A 24,847-nucleotide genomic window follows, 5' to 3' on the forward strand; every position below is an offset into this window, starting at 1 on the left:
AAACGATAAGTTAAATGATAGTGAGAAATGGCATCAACGATTTCGCCATATAAGTACAAGAAATATTCAAGAGATATCAAGTAAGAGTTTAGTTAGAAGCTTGAAAAATTTAAATATAAAGGATATTCATTGTAATGGATGTAGCATAGGTAAATCTGTGAAAGCTCCATGTAAGAGCATGGGAGGTAGACAAACAAAAGCCGTATTGGATTTAATTCATTCAGACTTATGTGGACCGTTACCAGTAAAATCAATGGGGGGTTCAAAATATTTTCTTACTCTCACTGATGACTATTCGAGGAAAACAACAATATATTGTTTAAAAGGTAAAGACGAAGTATCCAGTTTCGTACAAAAATATATAGCTAGAATAGAAAGAGAACTGAATAGAAAAATAAAAAGAATAAGGACTGACAACGGATTAGAATTTTGTAACAAGGAATTAGCAACATTATTTGATAAATTAGGTATAAGACATGAGCGTACAAATGCATATACACCGCAAATGAACGGTGTAGCCGAAAGGGTTAACCGAACCCTAATGAACTTAGTGCGTGCGATGCTAAAGACAGCAAAATTACCTGAAAGGTTTTGGGCAGAGGCGTTGCTTGCTGCATGTTATACCAAAAATAGAGTCAAGCATTCGGCAATCGACGACAATGTTCCGGAAGGGATTTGGACTGGAAACAGACCAAGCGTGAAACATTTAAAAACGTATGGATGTTTGGCGTATGTGCATCTCTCGGGATACGATAAACATAAGCTCAATCCAAGAGCGAAAGAATGTATATTTGTAGGGTATTCGACACAAACAAAGGGATATAGGCTATTTGATCCTTCGAAAGACGACATTATACATAGTAAACACGTAGATTTTGTCGAAGAATTATGTGGATTTCAATACATTTATGGAGAAGAAACATGAAATACCATCTGACAACGAAAATAGAGCTAGTGATGTAACAGATGAGATAGAAATTAAGAAGGAAGAAGTGAAGCTGGATGAATCAACAGGTAATGTACCCATAGAAAATGTACCGTTATTAGAAAAGGATACAGTAGAAACGAATGTGAATAGCGATGTTAGCAGTTCGCAAGAAATGCGAGAAAGAGAAATTGTTAATACCAAACCACGACGCGGAAAGGTTATTAGAAATCCATGGGGTTGTAAAGGTAAACCTAAAGATATTGAAATAAACCTAACAGAGATAATCAAACCTACAACGTTTGAGTAAGCGATGTCATTACCTCAATCTGAACAATGGAAAACAGCAATGGATGATGAATTACAGAGCTTGGAAAGTAGAAATACGAGGGAGGTTGTAAATAGAGTCGAACATATGTCATGCATCGGCAGTAAATGGGTTTACAAAGTCAAGACGGATCCCACTGGGAAAGTTGTTAGGTACAAAGCGAGATTAGTAGCACAGGGGTATGGTCAAAAGAAAAATGTAGATTATTTTGAATCATATGCTCCAGTTGCCAACATGTCAACTATTAGACTGCTATTGGCGATGTCAGTGTGTGAAGATTGGCAGGCACATCATTTGGATGTTAAATGTGCATATTTGTATGGAGAACTAACTGAGGAAATATACATGGAGTTACCACCAGGATATAGCGAAGCAGATACAAAGGTAGCAAAATTGAAAAGACCGATTTACGGGTTGAAACAATCAGGTCGGAATTGGAATGATGCAATTGATATGTTCCTAGTTAAAAACGGATTCCAAAGATTAAAAGGCAATAACTGCGTCTACGTATATGATCGTGATCTCATTTTAACTATTTACGTCGATGATATAGTATTATTTAGCAAAAATGTAGATAAAATAAAACGAGTTAAAGTGTTATTAACATCACAATACGAAATAAGCGATTTGGGAATAGCGTCTTACTTACTAGGGATAAGCATTAAATATATTAATCAAACTATGAAACTGTCACAAGAATTATATATACAGAAATTATTAGATGAATACAATGTGATGGAATGTAAAACCACAAAAACACCAATCGAGGCAGGTATAAAGTTATCAAAGCAGGATAGCCCTTCAAATGAAATTGAAAGAAAAGAGATGAAAAATATGCCATATAGACGGCTGGTAGGATCACTAATGTACATAGCGTTGGCGACTCGACCAGATATAATGTATGCGACATCGAAGTTGGCACAATTTGTATCAGATCCCGGTAAAATGCACTGGATGCAAGCAAAAAGAGTATTAAGATATTTATCCACTACAAAAGAGAGATGTATGGTATATAGTCAAGGAGATAGTGAAATAGAAATATTTAGCGATGCGGACTGGGCAGCCGACATTGACGATAGGCATTCCTACAGCGGAATGATAACTTATTTAGGGGGAAATCCAATCTCTTGGAAGTCAAATAAACAGAGATCCATATCCACATCTACCATGGAGGCGGAATATATAGCGTTGGAATGTGCTGTGAAAGAAGCGATTTGGATAAATATGATGTACAAAGAGTTACAGCGACTGATTAGCATTAATGTACCGCGTGAACCATATATTATCAGATGTGATAATAGATCAGCTATCGACTTCACATTGAATAGAGTAGAGCGATCGAAGTCGAAACATATAGACATTGCGTATCACATTACTAAGGAAAAGTGTGAAGAGGGATTGATAAAGCTGAGGTATGTATCTTCTGGCGATAATGTGGCGGATATTTTCACCAAAGCGTTACCACACAGTGTAATGACTGTTCATGTAAAGAGATTGCGAATGTTTATGAAATAGATTGTATGCGAGGAATAGATGTGTGCCAAAAGTGGGGGATTGATGGAAGTTTGACACACACCCGTAGCGTGCGCCTGTGGGTATGCGCAGAGGAACATGCGCGAGAGAGAACGCGCGCATGAGCGTTGTGTTGCTTTTGCCATCACGTTTTTGTCGTGTCGTCGTTGTGTGTTGTCGCGTGTACCATGTATCAATTCTGTATCATTAATCATTATTAAACATTTATATATATATGTTCCAACAATCCAACAGAACCCAATGATCTCCCTAACTTATGTGGGCGATAGGAAATCAATCGTTGGTCTACTCCAAGTCCTTGAGTAATTTCCTATTGTGTCTGAACAGCATTTTCTTCCAAAAGAAGTTGCAATTTTTCATCTTCATATTTTTGTGGCATTCCAGGACGCCCATGATCCGAAAGATCGAAATCACTGCCGCGAAATCATTGAAGCCATTTCTTGTATACAGGGTGTTCACGCTATTACTAGCCAGCTATTTTTTCGAAAACTATTCTAATTCGAAAAAAATTTTAATTTCACTTGACCAATAGGTCAGTGTATATTAATTTTGCACATTCAATTCAATTTTTCAATTTTTTAAATGAAATGTTATGTATCTTTTCTTGTCATGTAAAAGCGTTTGTCAAGACGAATTCATTCCTGTACTATGTGATGACCTTCGAGGTCATAGAAGATTAGGAATGGAAGAAAAATTTTGAATATTTCATAACATTGTATTTATGAATGTTTTTTTTTAACATGACTTGACCTACAGATATAAATGACTTAAAAAACTAAAATACAACAATCATGTGTTTTTATGCACAAGGAAGTCATATTGAACACCTTTTGTAATCTTATTAATAAAGAGTTTTTATAAACACAATATTATGAAATATTTAAAACCTCTCTCTCATTCCTGATCTTCTATGACCTCGAAGATTATCACACAGTACACGACAAATGGCTTCTGATGACATGAAAAAATACATGGCATTCCATTTAAAAAATTGAAGGTGTCCTTCATTTCTTGCAAAATATTGTAAATGTGCAAAATTAATATACAATGTCCTATTGGTTCTTACAAATTCTGCAACTTTTTTCTCTTCGATACTCTTTTAATTAGAATTGTTTTCGAAAAAATCATTCGCTAGTAATAGCGTGAACACCCTGTATTTGATGTATTACAGCATCTTTTCTCAAAGCTGTGTAGATTATTCTCGCGGCACTTTTTTCAATTGAAATGCGAACATAGAAGTGTAGCACAAAGGATATATGCTTTATAAATTACCTTATCTATGTATATACATGGCGACCCATGATAAAATAAAGGATTATTGTAAGTACCTTAGTATTTTATTGTAGAGATTAAAAAAACTGCACCGAATAGTTCAGTCAAAATGATAGAATTCCATTTAAAAACAAAGAGTAATTGCATAAAATGATATCATTTTGTCTATCTCTAACTCTTTTAAAGCTACAGTTTTCCCCAGTTGCATGGGAAACTTTGTAATATCTGTAATATCTCTCATCTCATTTGTTAAATTCCCCATTCTTAAGTTTCATTTTATACAGTTTATATATATATATTACTTGGATTTTTCTAATTCGTTATTTTGTACCGTTTGTAACATACAACGTAGTAAATATTTATTGATTGGTGCGAGCGTTTTAATACTATTTCAACACAATGCTTGGGAAGTGCCTAGCGGTATTCATGAATATGTCATTGTATTAGTTCCATCTCTATCTCTGGTTGATGGAAAACACGAGAGAATTCTGATTGGAGTTCACTTTTTTGCTTTTTCTCTTTTCGACCCTATTTCGATCGCGAATAACATCCTGGTGCGACAAACGTATCCTTTCTTTTTCGTTTGGTATAACTTTCTAGAGTTTTTGTCCTTCATTTCTTTCGAATTTCGACAGTAGTTGAACCTGGGTGTCAAAGGATTGGCGCGAGAAACCGTTCGGTTGAAGTTCTAGTATAAATGGTTTCGTTGTTAATCGTTCCAAGTTATTGCGAGTTATAAAACTAATTTTATTCTGTGAAAAATTTATCGAAATGATGTGTGAGGTTTGTGTCCATTGTGATTCGGATTATCTACCATGCAGCTCCGAAATCTTTTGTTTTATTTAAGTTCTCACGTAAAGTGTTCCACTCGGAATAATCACAGTAAATCACTAAAACTTCAGGTGCTATGCTGTTGTAAGTAAGTACCACGTAGCGAGTTTCACTTTGTTTTCTCATGGAATATACAATTATCCACTCCTATTGCGAGCTGAATTTTATACTGTAAGTGTAATATTCTATTGGATTGCCTGAGAAATTTCTGATTCTCCATCTTTCGGAAAAGGAACTCTATATTTCAATTTAATTGCTTCCTTCTTCTATAAAATATGTGCCATTTTGTTTTACAGTATTTTAGCATCTTTTAGACATTTTAAAAATTCCGTTTTACTTTCCCTCTCATAAAGAAGGAAAGAATTGTTTTTATAATCGGTAAATATTTCAGTTTCAATTATTTTCAGAAGTCGGAAAAGTGACAATTTGAATCATTTTCGCAACGCAAGTATTGTATCTTTGGGTAAATTGTCAAAGTGTTGCATTGTAACTCTTGTTATTATTTTTAGTATATCTTTTAAAAGGATTTCCATTTTGAAAGGTACAAAGAAAAAGGACCGAAACATATTTCGTTTTTTTTATTTGATGAATATAACAAAAATCTCGTGTTTACTATTTCGGAATATACAAGTTATGACTAAAAGGTCGTGCTGTTTTTTCAAAAATTGGCTTTAAATTTCACGGTTATTATTGTCAACATGAGTAAAAAAATACGTTTTTGTTAATGATTTCTTTGACACAAATTTTTAGGATAGATGTTATTTTTAGTCCTTGTTTAAAATCGTTAAAAATAGTTGGAATAAATTTATTTTCTCTTTTTATGCGTGTAAATCAGAGTCAAGCAAAATGTAATCTGATTACATTTGCCATGATAAAATCACATGTAATCGTACAATAATTAGATAGTCTTTACACGCTTTGAAGATTTATAATTATAATTACACCGCAATTGGACGGCAATTACTGATTGATTACATGGAGTCATAGCGTGGTAAGTGTAATCAGATTACATTTTTTCCAACTCCGGTGTAAATTTATGTCATAAAACCATATTTCTGCTTTTGTATGACTTCGTATCGTCTAACACGGAACGAATTAACCGTATTATAGGTCGATTGTACAACAAATCAGTTTTCTAAAGATATTTGAATGAATAATCAATCAATCAATTTTTCTTTTGCTTTTTTGTTTTTATTCAAGGGGGATTCTCTCGTAACAGCGATAAAATTAAAGTATCCTTTTTAATATTTTTTGTAAAGAATTAAAAATTCCATTGTACTAGACTTTTAGTAACATGAAGAGAGACCCTTAAACTATTACATATATGAAAATATGTTTTTAGCCCATTTCTGATGGATGCCTGATGGAGTGCAACTATAGTTACACTGTCGAATAGAATTAAAAGACTTGATTACTCTTTAATAAAAGATAATAAAAAATAGACTAAAAAAATTTTTTCGTCTAATTTAAAAGCCTCTCTCCATGTTCCTAAAAGTCTAGTACAATAGAACTTTTAATTCTTCTTTTTAATAAAATTAAAAAGAAAACTTTAATTTTAATGCTGTTACACGAGAATCTTCTCTTAACGACTTTACTCTTCAAATTTGTTGGACAAGTCAATCATTTATTTCCGTCGCATTGCAACGTCTCTTCCGCATCCAGCAACGTAATTTTTCGTCCTTAATAGAAGCAAGGCTCCATGTTTGCGACACGTTGCAGAATCACGCCCATCATCGAATCGTCGCAAATTCCAAGATCAACGAAGTGACGCAATCGCGCTTACCCCACTTAGTAGTTTTACACGGTTATTGCAACAATCTTCGGTTTACGGCTACACTGCCGTTAACGGCGGTCAGGATAAATATTTGGATCGAATCCAGATGCGTTTTATAGGAAGTCGGTCAGAGTTTTATTGTCGGTTCTTTTATTCGTTGCGCGCGTAGCTTCAAACAAGACGCGCGCGCTTTAACGAGTCTGGTCTAATAGACATCCACTAAACGTCGTTTCCGAATATTTATCGTGCCAGATATCCATGGTCTGTGGCCGTTTAATGCGACCAATAAGAGCGGATTTTCTGTTGTGCGTACGAACGTATCTGTTTGTCTGCATAATTTCTTCGTTTCACACGAAAGATCAATACTTCTTACTTGACGGCAGAGACGAGCAAAATTCTTATTTCTTATTGCGAACGATTCGGGGGTCCTTTCGATAAGAAAAGCGGAGGACAGCCGAAGTTATGGATGTTTTTAAAAGGGAAAGCTTTTTCCTCGTAAATTATTTATGTACACCCTCGTCCGTAAGTCACCGGATATTTAATTAATGCGGAGCAAAAACGAATTGACACTGCAAGGCGATGTAAATTATAAAATGAAGCTACCATTTATTCATTATGTTATAAAGGAAACTCATATTATATGTATATCTTGGACTTTTACATGTGTGGATACATGCCATGATTTTACCACATGACTTTTAGTATTTTGAATTATATAACCTAAGAAATTTTATTTAGACTTAATAACATCAAGATTTTTTCGTACGTACTATCTTGGAAGTAGTATTTATTAATGTATTTTTCTAAAATTATTATAGATTGGAAAAAATCTTTTTACCGAAAAAGACCCAGATATGGGTAGAAAGCACTATAATAAATGATAAATGTTCAATCGACTACAAATATATTTATGTTTTATTCATAATCGACGAAACTCCCGTCTCTCGCCCATATAGATTTACTTCAAGTTTTGCATATTCGTAGATCTGTGCCAGAGGTCAGCAAACCTTCGGGCAAAATTCCATATTAAACAAAAAAAGCTGGCAACATTGTTGCAGAAGCTTTCCGATATTATTTTTGAACATCTCCAATTTCCTCGTTTTTAACAAGCGAAACTGTTAACTGTACCTTTTATGGCAAGAAATTCTTCCTTTTCGTTTTTAAATTTAATAGCATTTATGTTCTGTATACAGTAGTCATCGAATAAACTACTACTAAAACACAATGGAGAAAGGGATTAAAATACTTTGAAAAAATAGAATATCTGTCAATATCACTTCACTTTTTCGTCAAATATTTTCAAAAACTGAATATCTTCAATAACTCATTTATCAAAGTTACTATATTAAGTCTCATAACATTGTGATAAAATACTTCCAAGGTACAAAGAAAATCAAATAATAATAAGTTAAAATAACGTTTCGACCATTATTTTGATGTCCCCTTTGAATGACACCTATTTCAATAAATAATCATACTATTCTCTTCGAGAACCTAGAGAATACTTAATACTCGAGTACCTAATATTTGCGATGTTTCTTAAGAAGAAAATATTACAAATTATGCGTTTGAAAAATCTAAAGATAAAATTATCTTCAAATTCTTGCTTTATCGAGTAATGTTACATGTTTTTATTCAACACCATCTTTATTCGAAAGTTCTGCGGTGAGATTTGGATGAACGAAATGACGTTTTAAAAGTTTTAAAGATGTGCAGTTATTTAAATTACGCCTGAACTGCAAATACCACATAAAAGTATACAAGCGTAGCATCCAACAGTTCTCATGCTATTATGACATTAACAATAAATTGTATGTAATTTCATGTATTCAGCAATATTTTCTTTAGTGTTTGTTGTCATAAATATATAATGTTCATTATGCATACATAAAGATACCCACCTTTCTATACTAAACAAATAGTAAACCTAGTATTATTTCGACAATGTTAGTAATCGATGTTGATTTTTATTTAAGGAATAAATAAGAAAGTAATTCAAAGTTCGAATTCGCCCTGAAATTGTAGGAATTTTGCCTAATGAAACAAAAACACTTATTGATGCTCTAATAATTTTAGTACCAATTGTAAAATTTCAAAGGAATGAATCGATTAGTTCTGGAAATTTTATCAACATCGGGCAAGGAAAGTCGTTTCAAGAAAAATGGCTTTAAAGTTTTAAATTGCATACTTTGACCTGTTTAGTATTCTTTTTCCACGTTTCTCCTTCAAGAGACTATAATTTTTTTTAAACTTCGAATATCATCGTAAAATTTTAAGTATGTATTTAAAAATCCCAAGGTTTTGAAAAAAGAATCAATACAAAATTCGATGTTTCATTCAAGTGAAATCCTGTCTGGATAAAAAAAAAAATAGATAATTGAGTTCCATAAGTGTAATTGAATGGTAAAATTACAAAATATATGTGAATCTTAATAAACGATTTTGTCTAAATATAAATTAATGTATTTCAAACTATAAGTTGAAGTTTTATGTAAAGAATAAGTATAATTTTGTAGACAAAGTAAGACATTACAGTAACATTATTTTAAATACTTTTAATTGTAATGTCTCTCTTACGATTCACTATACTGCAGAAGCGCTAAATTATTTGTAATATTATTCGATCGATGTCACTAATTGCCACGGAAAACACTCAAGACATTAATTGGCATATAACGTTTATTAATTTAAAAGATTATTTTACATTAACAAACAATCTTAAAGCCCGCGTATATGTATAAATCAGACCCAAAGAGGTTAAAGAGATAGAGACAAAGTTACACTTACAGGGAGGAAATCGGTTTGTTAAATCCGTGCAGCACGATATTTGTGCAAAGTATCGCAACACACATGTATACTAATCGAATTTGCGAATTGTTTGTCGCAGGCACCAAGTTCTTGTGCAGCGAAGTGATAGCACTGATAAGGAGCGAGGTGGACGACGTCTGCTTGCAAATCATAAACTTCGAGGATTTGAGCTCCCAACCACCCCCGCCGCCTGCAATTCCGCCCCCAAGTCAGACCAACAACAGGCTGGTCACACGCTGTAAGTTTCGATTTTGTTCTTTGTCTCCCTTGATGTTTCTCATCTTCCACCGTAACTGTTTCTTTTTCGACATATTATTTGTAACATAATTTTTGGAAAATTTCGCGTTCGATTTGTGTTCGTGTAACCGTTATACTCAGAAATTCCCTTCATTTCATTTCTATCATTAACTTCACGACTAAAGAAACGCGCGTACCAGATTTTTATTCGATTTTTAAATATTCACACATTTATCACCAACGTCATTTGATCGTTGTACGCCCGACGGTTCTTGATTCGCAATTTACAATATGAATGGGGAACTCGAGAATCGAAAGCAATTCGATTCCAGCAGCGTCGCGACGATAGGCTCGAACGTGACCACCGACGAAAGATGTCACTCCCTCGGTTCTGATTGTCCTATTTATTTCCACAGACATTCCGTGTGATTTGTTTGTGTGTGTGTGTGTTTTTATGCTTTGCTTTCGTTGTACAACGACGGGGACACTAGGTCACGTAGTTAAGTGTTAATACTGGGTGTGTCTGTAGGAGCGTACTTGAAGCGCACTGTGACCTTCCTTGCCACAGACTGATGTACGAAAAGTGCTCGTAAAAATTACCACCGAGTCCGCTTTTTGTCTGGCAGAACGACGGAACACACGAATTCTTTTCTCCGCGCAACTAATGAAATTTCGTCGAACAAATTTGAATCTTTTCGTCGCCGGTGCCCCGGAACGATTAAAAATCTAATTTTACTTAAAACCGGTTAACCCGCTCGACTGAAGCGTTAGACGAAGCTCGCGGATTGATCGGATGAACCGTTAAGCGAATACTAAGTGAATTGCTGGAATTAAGTTTCGCGAACGTAAAAGCGGAATATAGATGTTAATAAGAGCAATCTAATTCGAAGGGTCGTCCCTTGTTAACATTGTTTAAAGAAGATTTATGATGTTTGTTCTACGTTAGAGGGGTCCTTTCTACCCCTAAGCTGTTCTTATTTGTGCGATTAAAAAATGAGCAGCAGATATTGTGGGGAACGCGAGCACTCGGCTCGCCAATTTTTTCGCGGAAACTGTGCTTCGAGTGCAATCTCCCGAGCACCCTTCGCATAATAAAACGAGTTGAAACTACTTAAAATGGTTAACCTCGCAGCAGCCGGTGTTTAAGCATCCCGCGGATTAACTGAAACGTAATATTCAATAGGAAATGAAACAAATAGCTTGGGCAGCTGATTTCAATTACCGATCTATCAACTTTACGTATGCATACCAAAAACATGTTATTGTTTGCTCCGTCAAATAATTATGTAAATGTCATGTTTGGTTAATTGGTGATCTGGGCGCGTATAGGGCGAGAAATGTCCATTTATCGTAACGTGTATATTGGACTTCTCAATTACGTTTCTACCGTTCGTATTACGGGCTTCTTTATTTATCAAACACAAATATTTAAACTGAATAAATGAGATTTTTTAGCGTAAATAATAACGATAATAAAATGAAAGAAGAAAAAAATAATAAAGGGAAATGATAAAAAAAAGAAACTTACTTTTTTATTCCAAGAGTTAATGAAGATGTAATCCTAATGATGATTAAGTTTGTTAAACTTGACAAAATTCAAAAGTTCAATTGTACTTGAATTTTAAATGTTATGAATTCCTTTTTTGTGTTCATTATTTCTTGAATAAAGGGTGATAAGGTCGACCTTGTACTTATTCAAAAGCAAGTTTCTTTGTTTCCTTCCTCTTTCTCTGCTATCTTTCCCTCTTATTTTCTTCTTACGTCATCTTAAACAAATAATTTTCTGTTTGTCTTCTTATTGTCATCATAGTTTACACTACAAGATCACATTTATTAATTTCAGATATGAAGATTTGTTTTTTTGCCTAAACAAGTTAGTATAGGCGACCAAATCATTGTAATTCAAAAATCCAATGTACAGATTAAGATAAATTTACTTGTATATAAAGCTATCAATAACATTTAGAATTTTATATATAATTGCACATTTTTAAATACATCGGCTGACAATTATTATACTGTTTGAGTTCACTAAAACATTCAAACAGTACGTTCTTTGGACTGTCACCCTCTTTGTAAACAGCAATACGAGGAACATAAACCATGGTATTAGAAAATTAGCTCAGCAAACACATTGTGTTTCTCTAAACATTTGTACCAATCTCGAAATTCGTTAGTATAATCGTTATTAACAGCTTTGAAACAACGTTTCCCATATAAAAACATACGGCACTTTAGAAGTGAAACTGGAACAATTTGAAAATTCTAGAAACTTTTTTTCATTTCAGAAAATTCAGATTCAGAGAATATGGAAATTTTAGACATTTATCGTTTTTCTCTTCCACTTATTTAAAAATCATAATTTTGAAAAATTAGTTCCGCCTTAATGGGGTATTCCCATTGGGAGCCATCGTTTTTAGACAGATAGTACTTTAAATGGTTGCCACGATTGACGTCGTTGTATTTACTCGAAATAAAACATTCATAAAGGATATTAATCTATATGTAGATCAGTCACTGTTATTGAACCAAAATGAAATAAAGAAAAATTTTTCTTGACAAAATGGCGGCTGTATAAAGTAAAAAGTTATAGAATTGTTTACCCCTTTAGATGACAAATAAAAGACTATTACAAATATTAACATAATTTTGATTCACGCGATAAAGAAACATTTATTTAATATGTATGAAAAATTCCAAGATTCATCGATTCAATAGTAATAATAATGATAATTACATGAAAATTGAATCGTGTTGCCTTGAAGAATAACTAAACTCATGGGAAAAATTTTAGGGTACTTTATACTCATATAACAATTATTTATTTTAAAAATGGTTTCAAATCGACGCCCCAAATGGGAATACCTTCTTAACACTCGCCCGGCGGTCGATGTGTCTCTTTGAACCCAAATAACACTTACTTTCATTTATTCTTTACCCCTATTTTCTAAAATATTGATATTTCTGGTATTCATTATGCACTTTGTGACTGTTTATTTATTGGTATTTTAAGAGCAAGGATCTAATAAAATATGTATTCTTGTAATAAAACTCAAAAATACTGAAAGCAAAATTGGGATCATTATGTCTTCTAGCAAGTGGGTAAAACAAATATTCTACATTATTGTAGGTTAGAAGTCTAAATATACATGGGTATTGCAAAATATAAGATATGGGTCTGAAGAGACCCAGCGATCGCCGTTCGAGTGTTAAACGATGCTTCATCGTTGGTCGTCTGTGACAAACCGCAGAATTGTCAAAAATTGTAAACGTTGGGCCTGTGAGAGAAAAGGGTCCCGTACGAGCGTCGACCAATCCACAATCGAGCCACGGTGACCCTCGAGTTCCAAGAAGACGGAACGTACGCTTGACGCTTAACACGATATCCTGCCAAGACGTTTCGTGCCGCGCTCGCATATAGTTTCCTGCGGCTTTTAAGCTGGAGGATCATTATTTTCTGCTGCACCGATCGGTATAAGACAGCGTCGCCGACGTTCAGGGCCGGCTCGCTGGCAACCGGGCCATGTAACACACGACGTAGCTCTCATTGTGACGAAGATTATTACAATCGGAAATCGGGGTCAGATTTGTCCGCATAATGAGCCGTGGCAACGATATCCTGCGCCATTCTCGAATTACTCGTTTGCACGTCCTTCCGCGTGTCACGTTCCGGTCGAGCGTGTTCGATCGTCCCGAACTAAATGCGTCACAAGCCGAATATGTTTCGTTTTATTTTATTCAATTCTGATCGAAACGTGGGCGACGACGGACCCTTATGAGGATAGTTTTTTCTGTTTCCTGCCGAGAGCCTCTGTTCGACACCGGAAGACCCTAATTGATCCATTAGCTTCCCGCGATTTTCTTTTTCTACAAACTTTCCCGCCGTTCGACGTGTAGTTCGGAGCACAGTACGCGTGGATTAACCCTGCTGCAATCTTACGGACGTTTTTGTCCTACCGCTTCTTGTTTCTTTCATTAACTTTTACTATTATCAATAAATATATCTAAATTATTACAAATATACTGGTTTACGTTCCTTTAACGTTATATTAAACTTCCATTGTTCTTAATCAAATAGTGTATTAATAATAAAAACAGTTACGCTTAAGGTCTTTGGAACAATTTTATCCGAATGTGAAATAAACGCACAAACAGTTTTTGCATAGTACATACAGGGAATATCGAGTTTCTATACCATATTGTAATCCGGATATTATGTCTGAATGTAAAATGCAATCTATGACCTAATGGGTCCTGTTGTTTGATGTATCAAAATACAAGCATTCGACGCGTTGCCTATAAGACGTATTTGTAATAATTCGAATTCGCTAAGACAATTGTTGAAAGAAATAGTTACCTTTATTTACAGAAATTAGTTACGGTCTGTACATTCAGTTTTTTAAATCCAATTTTTATCCCTATTTTAGCCCTAAAAAGAGGGATAAATGTTATTTACGGGGAAAGGCACCATAATTGTACAAAATTTGTCTGTAAAAAATATAACCAAATATGTAAGAACTGTTATGAACGAATAATTTTAACATGATATATACATTTTTTTATTTAAATCAGAAGATACTACAAAAAAATATTATTACAAAATTGTAAAAACTAATTTTGCACATTTGGGACATTTTTGTCTCCAAAAATTTTGTCTTTACATGTAAGTATTTTTATTATTAATATACTGTTTGATCAAGAACAATAAAAGTTTAATATAATGGTAAAGGAACATAAAGAAGTACATTCGCAATAATTTAGTACAATTGAATCGAAGATCGCAGCAAGGATAAAGATATCAACATTATTGAAAATCCGCCCAGCATTATTGAAAATCCGCTTATTATTTATAACTTCCTAAAAACATCTTACCGTTGACCGGAAGTCCTATTTTGTACGATAAAATAAGTTATATAACAAAAATATTGAAATTTCTTTATTGGGGATTAAGAGGTCACTCACTGCTCCTTCCTTGTTGATATTTTTGAGTAATGAAATTTTTCAAAGTACCATGCAAATTAGAGTGTATAATTGCTCAACGTTCTGGCTCTTTTCTTGTGAACTATTTTCATAAAATCCATAAAAATAATTAATAAAGAAGAATGAAAAGACATATATTTATAAATGGCTATAATATAATTTCAAGTCTATAAATTTTATATATGCTTTTTCCTTAAGTTTTATCCAGACTGTTTTACTAATTGTTTTTATTAATTTTGTGATTATAGTAACATCGCGCCGAAACATTATACAATAAAGAAAATATTATCAATACAGGTTATTTTAAGAAATTTTCCTACCCGACAGTATTAATAAAGGAGTGATTACCTTCTTGAATCCTAATTAGGAAATTGATTAAAATCTAAAAAAAAACATTCTTAAGAAAACGATTGGTTCAGAAGCACCTATTTCCATTGTGTCATTTTCTGTTAATTCTTCTAACGTGTTGTTTATTAGCTTTTGAACATCATCAAAATTTATAGTGTCGTAAAATTTTATTACCCACGTTATTTGTCATATCCACAATTTCTTCAATGACTTTTCTGATTAGTTCTGCTACAAATCTTACAAAGTATTTCATATACATTTTCCAACAACCGTCTTTTCCAGCAAAAATTTTGACTATGAAAAATTGCAAGAGAAATAAAATTTACGTATAATTAGATTCATATTGTTAGAATTTGCGTTGTCGAATAGGCAATATTACGTTGTATGGGATCGCGGAAGTAAAACTGCCGTTTAGATTTAGGAAATATTTTATTGTACTATGCGCTGCGATGGTTCGCTCTAGACTGGTCCCATGCGGCCACACATTCACTCACATACATACATTCGCGCATTCAATTGTTTTTCACACTCATCCTTGTCGTTCGGCCCGGCGGCGAGGAAGTCTCTTTCTTACCTGTCGCCGGCCGCTACAGTTGCTTATAGGAAAGTGGAAAATTAAAAAAAACACGCCTAGAAAACAACAAAGTGACTACAAGTGGAACCTCGATAATTGCAGGAAATAGGAGCTGAAAACTCCTGTAATAATCAAAGTAGCAATTTTTTTCTTATATTTTTTAATGCTCCGAGGTCAACAGCAAAATAGCTATTTTAATAGACTTAAATAGGAAAATAGGATACAAACTTGATATCAATGCTTATTGACTGAATTTATAAAAAATACTTTGGTTTATAGTCGTTTAAATACGCCTCTCTTGTTTTGGAAAAGCTAATTTTCTTGCAGTATTTATTAGAAACTTACATATTGTCAACTTTTAAAAAAATACTTGTAATAAAAGTTATAGAAAATTAATGTATAAAGGGAGTGGTAGATAAGATAGATCGGGGCTGGTATAGAATTGTGTTACATTGCAATTTACAGATAACAGCAAACTCAAATGCTACTGTTTATAACTTTTTTGTTGACGCGTTAAATGTATGTTCAAGTAATCGTACGTTCACTTGTCGTGTTAACGAATTCCATTACGTTTTGCGATTTCAGCGATTAAATATAAATTCATTATAAACTCATTATTAAAGAAAGGTACATATGCAATTAATCTTTTAACTGCTGCACTTGAGTATTCTGGGGCATGAGTGCACTATTCTAGACGCTTCAGTTAAAAAAAGCAGTACATATATCGATTTTTTGACTTTGATGAACAATTCTGTACGATTGTTTGCTTCTTGATTTAATTGTCACGTATATTTATAAACATGAATAACAGAAAATAAATTGCGAAATTTCTTAGGCACGAAGGTTGGTACTACCACTGATTAATTCAGCAGTGAAAAGGTTAATCATTGTAGTTGTAAATAGTTCAGTCATTTCCCTATGACGTTGAGCATTCAAAGTTTTGTTTAAGACTCCTAACCTCGACATACATTAGAATACATGAAATGCCGATCGAAGTGGCTAGTTGTGGCACATTGCTTGGGACATGTTGTGACAATTTTAATACTTACCCCAAACGACAGTTTGTGTATGAATTTATGAAAGGACAACAGATGAAGGTAAAGCAAGTATAGAAGATTATGAAAATGTCGTTGAGAAAGTACAACTGCATATACTGCGATATTTTTTCTGTTTGTTATGCTTAATGTTAATGTCTAATACTTGTTTTACGTTTAAGGCTTCTTTATCTAATGTTTCGTACTTACATTGTTTATTGTTTTGTGTTCGATACTGTCTTTCACGATTTAATGTTTAATACTTTGTTTCATTCGTGTTAGGTATTTTCTTGACTATGTTTACGGTACTTTATTTCTCTTTTATACAAAAATCATACATGGTTTGATACAGAAAATATTTTTCAATGTGTTAGTTTGTTTTTAATTCGTTCAACTAGGAATTAATAATTATGCTTTTGTTAAAAATAAAAATGGAAGTAAAGTGCAATTATTATTAAAAGAGAGCAGATAATTCTGCAGGACAATGTTAGCATACTAAAATTTAGAAAAAGGAAAATAGTATTTCGTAATAAAAGTACAAATAGTCACTGTCTATCCTATTTAATGTTGATATGACGAAAATTGCTGCTGCTATGTTACTCTAATTGCTGATCATAATGGCGGAATGATAATTTTTTATTTGTAAAATTTGTATAAAATCTGCACTCACGTATGTACTTACAGATATATGTGCACACACATTGACACTTAAACGAGTAAACGCATTACGAATTAAATTTATAGCAGAAAAGAGGAATTAAGTGTTAAATTGTTTAGTTTTATTTTCTTATAATTCATATAATATACAATGTACTAAGTGAAATGAATAAGCAAAACTATATGTATAAAGTTAACAGTTATAATAATAGACTTAATATTATATCCGAGTAATTAGGCGATTTTATAATTTCTTATCAACTGTTCACTCTCTTACTGGTTCTAGTACTGCATCTGGGCTGTTCAAAATTGAAAAGAATCAGTAGTTTTATTATTGAATGAAATTACTAAAGGTGATTTAGACGATACTGCTAATGTAAAAATAAAAATTGAAGTTGAGCATTTTTTTCATCCTGATGAATATACCATTCTGCAAAAAATAGTATTAATTCGCGTAAGTGCAATATATTTCTTCCTTCGCTAATTGATTTAATGCAGCATATTTTGTGAGCTTAAATGTCAATTAAATGCGAAGAATCAAGTTCTTGAATATTCTTGATATTGAATTAAAAAATTTACAGATAGCGACTGGCTAGAAAAAGAATATGGTAGTCTAACAATAAGTCTGTACTATTATGATACCATCACGGCACTGGAACTATTGCAAAACTATTTTTGTTCGCGCAATGGGAAATTTACATGTGTAACGGTAGTATGGCCTTGTATTCAATTTAATTCGAAACATGATATTCGTAGGTGTAAAGATGTATGTAATAGTGGGCACAATATACATACAGAGCGAATAGACGTTATGAAATTAATTATATTTTGAAGATTGATATTAATTTTAGACTACTATTAAGAAATAGATTTTTCACCTTCGTCATTTCTTTTAAATACCCTCGTTTAAACTGAAAAATATAAGAAAAGACTATAATTAGATAGGATCTAAAAATTACATAAAAATGGAAGTTTCCCTCTGGTCTATTAAATTCGCGATTGATGAAGGGACGAGGGAAGGCTAAAATATTAAAATTGCCAAGAAATTGAAATAAAAGTAATCCGTTTGAGCATTTACTTCTTCGTTGATACTTCCCTTAACCAGGAAGTAACTTTTCAATATCCAATATTGTTCTGAGAAATTCAGGGTCGCCAAATATTGTAGTTCCTCGAATAGCTCGGAACGCAATTTTTATCATCGATGTTTACACTGACTGGGGATTCTTCCAACGATTGCGTGGCGGGGCCGTGTGTCTATAATTTGAAATACACGCGTGTAAATACACGCTGCGCACACGTAAAGAGGAAGAGACACGCGTGGTCACGTTTTATATCTGGAGTGTTCGCGAAACTATTTTTAGAATGACGCCGCAGAACAGTCGCTGGACGTGTGTGGCGCGCCTAACAGTTGACCCTGACCCGGTAATAAATGTTCTATCCCCGTATAGGATGCTATAGACACCCCACCTGCGGGTTGATAATCCACCCTCAGCCCCTGCGGACGAATCAGCTGATGGTTACAACACTGGAAACGAAATTGATTATTAAAATGGACACGGAGCTGTTGGCCGAACGTTCGAGTCACACGCGCATCTTATTCCTATACACTCTTCGCCATTTTCGCGTGAATTTTATTCCGATTCAACCCCCTACAGACACACTGCAATTTAGTGTATCGCACGTTAGGCCAGAGATTGGCAAACTTTTAGCAACACGTCAGCTTTAGAAGGGGTTCGTCAAAAAGAAACCGGACCCCCTTTACAGAATCTTTATTAACCAATTATTTGAAGTTTCACTTCCGTTACCTTCAAAGTAATCCCCTTTTGCATCGATCCCAACGTTTTTGTCATGATTAAAATGCCTTCTGATAATCATTTTCTCCAAGCGTGTAAAGCACCTTTTGCGATTCGCTTTGTGTTCGTTCCAGAGTATAGAAACGCCGGCCCTTGAGTTTTAATTTCGTTTCAGGGAGTAAAAAGAAGTTACAAGGGGGCAAATCAGGCGAATAAGATGGGACAACTGTCATGTTGTTCTTCGCTGTAAGAAATGCTCTTGTTGTGTGCGCAAACGCTGTCGCGATGCAGGAGCCAGTTGTCACTAATCGTCGAAGCACGTTAGAATAAAAATTTGCATTTACCGTTTGCCGAGGAGGAACAAATTCTTGTTGGTCCCTGAAATAAAATTAAAACTCGAAGGATAACGTTTCGATACTCTGGAACAAATACAAAGCGCTTGAAGAAAACGTTGGTATCGGTGTAACGATGCAGAAGGGGGTTACTTTGAAGGTGACGGAAGCCAAAAAGATTTAAATTCCTCGAGTTTTGTATAGGATGTTTCGATCATTGTACAACCAAGAAGGGGTGATTCTATGTACAAAATAAGTTAACAACGTGGAATAGTATTTTTTCTGCGAGGTTTTAGTTTTGAGAATATCGACTTTGAAAGTTCATCGAGGACGTCTGCAGTGGAATACATCGGCGCAAGTAGAAATAGCGAGTAATGGACGGACGTGACGAGGCATCAAATTTTCAAATTCAATTATCTCGAAAACGAACAAATTTCGCTCTACTTTTTTTACCTATTTTTTCACTTTTCGATTATACTGATTACTGAGACTGCATCTATAACAGAAACATTATATAGGGTGAAGCGTTTAAAACAGGCTACTTGAATAGCTCGCCTACTTTTGGTGATAGAAAACATGCATTAGACTAATCTTCTTCGGATCGTATGAACATATGTCTATTATGATTAGCAAACATTTTTCCAAAGATCATTCTTTTAAGATTTCAAAGTTAAAAGTCATTGAAAGTCCACTACAAAAATAATTTTACATCAAGAAATCGAACACTTTAATGAGTTATTTATCTATATACAGGGTGTTCGCCCCCTCTCCTTGGTAAAAATTTTAATGAGAAATTTTAGAGGTCAAAATAAGACGAAAATCAAATATATCAATTCGTGGATTGAGGCTTCGTTAAAAAGTTATTAAAAAATTTCAAATCATTCACAGAAAAGTTATTTTTGGTTGCAGAGGTCAATTGCAATCATTTTTGGTGAATACACATACCCTCAAAATTCTACATACTTTCGAGAACAAAATTCTTTACAGAAAATATAATTTCTGGCCAGAAATGTCACTCGAAAACAAGCGTATCTTTAAAATGTCGTAACTTCTGAACGGATTGAAGGATTGTAATGTTTCAAAATGCAAATAACGCGTATTTTAGTCGAAAATATGTAGAAATTCTGACAATATTGAAAAAGTTGTTCCTTGACCCCGTAAAGTGAGAAAAACCCCATGAAAATAGTCCAATTTTCAAACAGTCATAACTCCTACAATAGTGAATATATTTCTATGAAACTTTTTTTTGAAGTAGAGCTCATGAGTAGCTCATGGGCACCCACAAAAAAGTATTAGACAACTTTTCTATAGGGCGTCAAACAAAATTACTAAAAATGAAAAACGAATTTTGAAGAAAAATCGACAGAGGGTAGGTGCCTAAATATTTCGACGAAAAAAAAATTTCAAAGCGATCTGGAAAAATTATTTTCGGTTGTGGAGCTCAATTGCAATCATGAAATCCTACTCACTTTCGAGAAAAAAATTCAGGAAGGCGGACAAATTCGACAAAATTAAAAAATTTCAAATCGTTCTGGGAAAATTATTTTCGTTTTAGGGGGTCAGATATAATCATTTTTGGTGAATTGACATACCCCCGAAATCCTACGTACTTTCGAGAGAAAAGTTCTTTACCGAAAATGTACTGTGTGACCGGAAATGTTTCTATAATTTTTTAACGAAGCCTCAATCAACAAATTAGAATCCTTGAGGTTCCCAGGGGTGGCCGAACACCATGTATACACTACTGATACAACTGTTGAAAATGGCGATCTTCAATAACGATGCATCATCTAAAGCGATTTTGTATAGGTTATACTGTTCTTCATATACACTCTTCTGTGTCTTCTCTGATCGTTGGTATCTCACTGTATACTTTTTTCAGTTTTTCTCAAATACAAAAGCTCGAAGATGTCAAATTCTGCGAACATAGAGACCATTCGTGATTTCCTTACCAACTAGTTCAGTGGTCTTTAAACTTCATCTTAAGCTCTGTAATGGTCAGTGAACAGGATATTCTTCTTGCTGGTACGATATTAATTGTTGTATGTATAATGGAGTATGTTCTAACACTTGTAGCGAAATTTCCGTTAAAATCTATTTTCTGTGAATTTTCTGTTGACAAGTAGTGCATGTTACGAAGACTAACTTGTCCATGATTTTTATGAACGTGGCTTCGTTCGTAAATAAAATTTTGGGCAAGAACACATTATCATTTTGCAATTTCTGTAGGTCCTATAGTAAAATTCTAAACAATTTTAAGACTCATTTTAATGTAATTCTTGAAAAGCTGAAATGTGGATAGAACGGAGTATTTGCAAGACACTTCGTCGATTGGTGCCACTCTTACGTTAAAACGGTCTTGAACTGACATGTGGATTTTATGCTACAGCTGCTAAAATGTTCTTTTTTTATCTACGCTTTTGCATTCTTAAAAATCTTCTATTATGTTTGAAAATAAAAATGTGGAGGATTTTAAACGCACTACTTATTTTGTAATTTGGCAAGATTCGCCATAAATGAAAATCGTATTAACTTTCTTCTGTTCAGTACGAAGCATTTTGGTTGATAACATATCGCAGATTAATAATAATATTCATAGATACATATAGATAAATATGCAGTATACAACCTGTCAATAAAGTGATCGTTCAGTTTCTTGAAGTAAATTGTTTTCCATTACCACACTTTATTAGAAGTTAAAAAACATATTACTTCATTTGAACAAATGAAATTGGCTTGGTAATTCCAAAAATAACTTTGACAAAATGTTTTGCAAATAATATTAGGTATATCTCCGAACCAAACAATATTGATATGATGTATTTTTTTAGGTAACCTGTTTAGATGTCCCAGTTCGTTTTTAATCGAACCAAACTAAAATATTACTCACAATTAACAAAAATTTTGAATTTTGTTGTATCGTTTGTTCATTTTATAAAATCAAGTTCAAAATTATCCAATCTAATTTATGCACAAAAACGTCTCTTCACACGTAAGGGTGAATCACTTAAATATACTACCTTATCTATTACTGTAAAATCAACTATTATATAAAACGTTTTCGTATAAAAGTTACATTGTATTAAGGCCTAAATGTATGAATGCCTTTTTTGTTATCTTATTCTTTTAGTTATCAAGGTCATCCTCAATTTTTCAAATGAAATATTCAACTTATTAATCCTTCATAATTGAGTTGAATTTAAAAATGTTCACATACAAAGACTGTCGATGAATGTTACAGTGACAAATCATTGGACATAGATTATCTAATTCTACAACAGTATGTCTGTGCAGAGTTAATATAAGTTTTGATTTTTTCATGAAAATTTTGCTCCTCTCGTTTCATTGGTTCATCGTTCTATTTACGAGTAAGATTCATTTCAGCCTCCTTTTTCTCTCTCGGCGTCACAACGACCGGCTACGACGATATCGAGAGAAACCATCCTCGACCTCTCGGCGTGTCCTGTTAGAAGGAGAATTCGGAGACACGATCCAATCAATTTTCAGGCTTCGATTGCTAAGGAAATGCTATTTCGATGGACACCGTGCAGGACGAAGCCCTGGTTCTTTCGATATTTAATAACGATCGATGATGGCGCGCACTAAAGAGAATTACTATCATCATTTTCAAGCACCGATATCGCGCATCTTGTGTCTTTTTATTAATCTTTGTTTTCAACGATTTTCATCATTATAAGTTCGTTTTATGCGCAATTTGCATCCCCTCCAATGCAGTCCTATTATAGGGTGATTCTTGAAACTGGAGCAAGCTATAGCTTTTTTCTAAGCGATAATACCACAAATTGATGCCGGACGAAGTTGAATTACTCGGTATAGACTAGTTTCTAACAATATCATTTTTGTTTTCGCTACTTGCACTTACCATACATCTTTGCTCACTTAAGTCGATTCTTTTCAATAGTCTGCATATCAAAATATTAAGGTATGATCGTTAAAAAGTTCTCGTGATACTTTACGCAATATTTCATGTTTTATGTTAGGAAACTTCTTTACTCCAATCGATATTCAAAGGAGGTCGCTATAAATATTTAAACATTTTATTAGTCATTTCCTTACATTATATTTACAAATGTAGTAGTTGTATACTTGTAATTAGTTTTAATTCTATTCTTTATAACATTGATTTAAATATAAAGCTGCCCAACATGTCTTATCTTTTAAAACAAGCTAGCATGATAACCCATCCTTTCTACGATTAGTGATTTAAAAATAATACAGTATATTTCGCAGATTTCTGGTTAAATCGATGAAGTAAAGATTAAACTCAATTATATACATGACAGTGTAACGAGAAATGTGAAAGAAATGAAAAAATGATAATCCGATTGAATACTTATTGGAATAAAGTAACGTTCAGAAGTGAAATATGAAATATCTGCCAAAGTATTACGTTTCCAATGGCCATGCTTTAATACTTTTATATGTAGAACGGCGAGAAGAATCGATTTATGCCAACAAAAAAGAAATGGTTCCATTTAAAGAATAAGTGCAAATGCACATCGCGAAACAACAGATTGTGCCATGAAAAGATGGTCTCCATTACGGGATTCAAGTTTTTCCTGTATCATTTATATCCATGTTTGGAAATGGGCAACAGCTTGTCCCAGTTTCTCGAATCATCCTGTATACTATCTATAGTTGCGTATCTCTATTACTGAAATCAATACTTATTGTATTCACGGAATTAGATTATATTTCCTACTTTAAATCGGGCAAAATTTCATGAAATTTCGGTCACAGAATTCCACTACATTCGTCATCGTCGATTTCTCTTTTTCAACTCTTGCCAGTACGTACCTCGTTGCCAGGCCCCAAAATCAACGACATTGTATTCTCGCGCTCCAAGTTCAACAACTCGGGTTTGGCGCAAAATCAAAGAACTTTACCACGATCGTACGGAATCGTCGAATTCACGTGCCAACGATTCAATCGTCCGTACGATAATAAATAAAAAATGTCACGGTGACTTCCGTATAAGATGTCAACAGAAATCGGCGTTTCTTAAATCGTATCTCTACGCTTTTTATCTTGGACATTTTTTATTCATATTCCGCATACCCAAAGCGACAATTTCCCGAACAAAATCGTCGTCCGTGTCCTCGTGCTCCCAAGTGTTCAGACGCAACGCGATTCATGTTCCAATTTTCCTGCACACCGGCGAAAGTTTGTTTAATTCAACCGGTGACTAACTTCGTTTACGTGTAACTCATTCCAAGTCCCCTGCTCGTCGAGAAAAATATATTGCGTAAAGTCACACGTATAGAATGCCACGGTGGCACACGAAAAGTTACTCGCGGAACGTTACACGATGTAAAATGCAACGAACTCGAGAATGTGGTCAAACAGAAAAATTAAAAAAGTCTGACGAGAATCGAAAATTATTCTTCGATGTCGCGAAAG

General features: G+C 33.8%; 1 protein-coding gene across 10 annotated transcripts in view; it reads left to right on the top strand.

Annotated features, from left to right (window-relative positions):
• LOC122403096 (potassium voltage-gated channel subfamily H member 6) overlaps positions 1–24,847 on the top strand; it is a 295,338-nt gene that overhangs the window by 81,086 nt on the left and 189,405 nt on the right. For all 10 annotated transcript variants that reach the window (XM_043406413.1, XM_043406418.1, XM_043406419.1 and 7 more), the window contains one exon: positions 9,551–9,709. In XM_043406413.1, coding sequence (XP_043262348.1) covers positions 9,551–9,709 — 159 coding nt within the window. The remainder of the gene's footprint in view (positions 1–9,550; positions 9,710–24,847) is intronic.

The sequence above is a fragment of the Colletes gigas genome, unplaced genomic scaffold (genome assembly GCF_013123115.1).
Source record: "Colletes gigas isolate AHSC1104 unplaced genomic scaffold, ASM1312311v1 Colletes_gigas_Sc00044, whole genome shotgun sequence".
Taxonomy (NCBI): domain Eukaryota; kingdom Metazoa; phylum Arthropoda; class Insecta; order Hymenoptera; family Colletidae; genus Colletes; species Colletes gigas.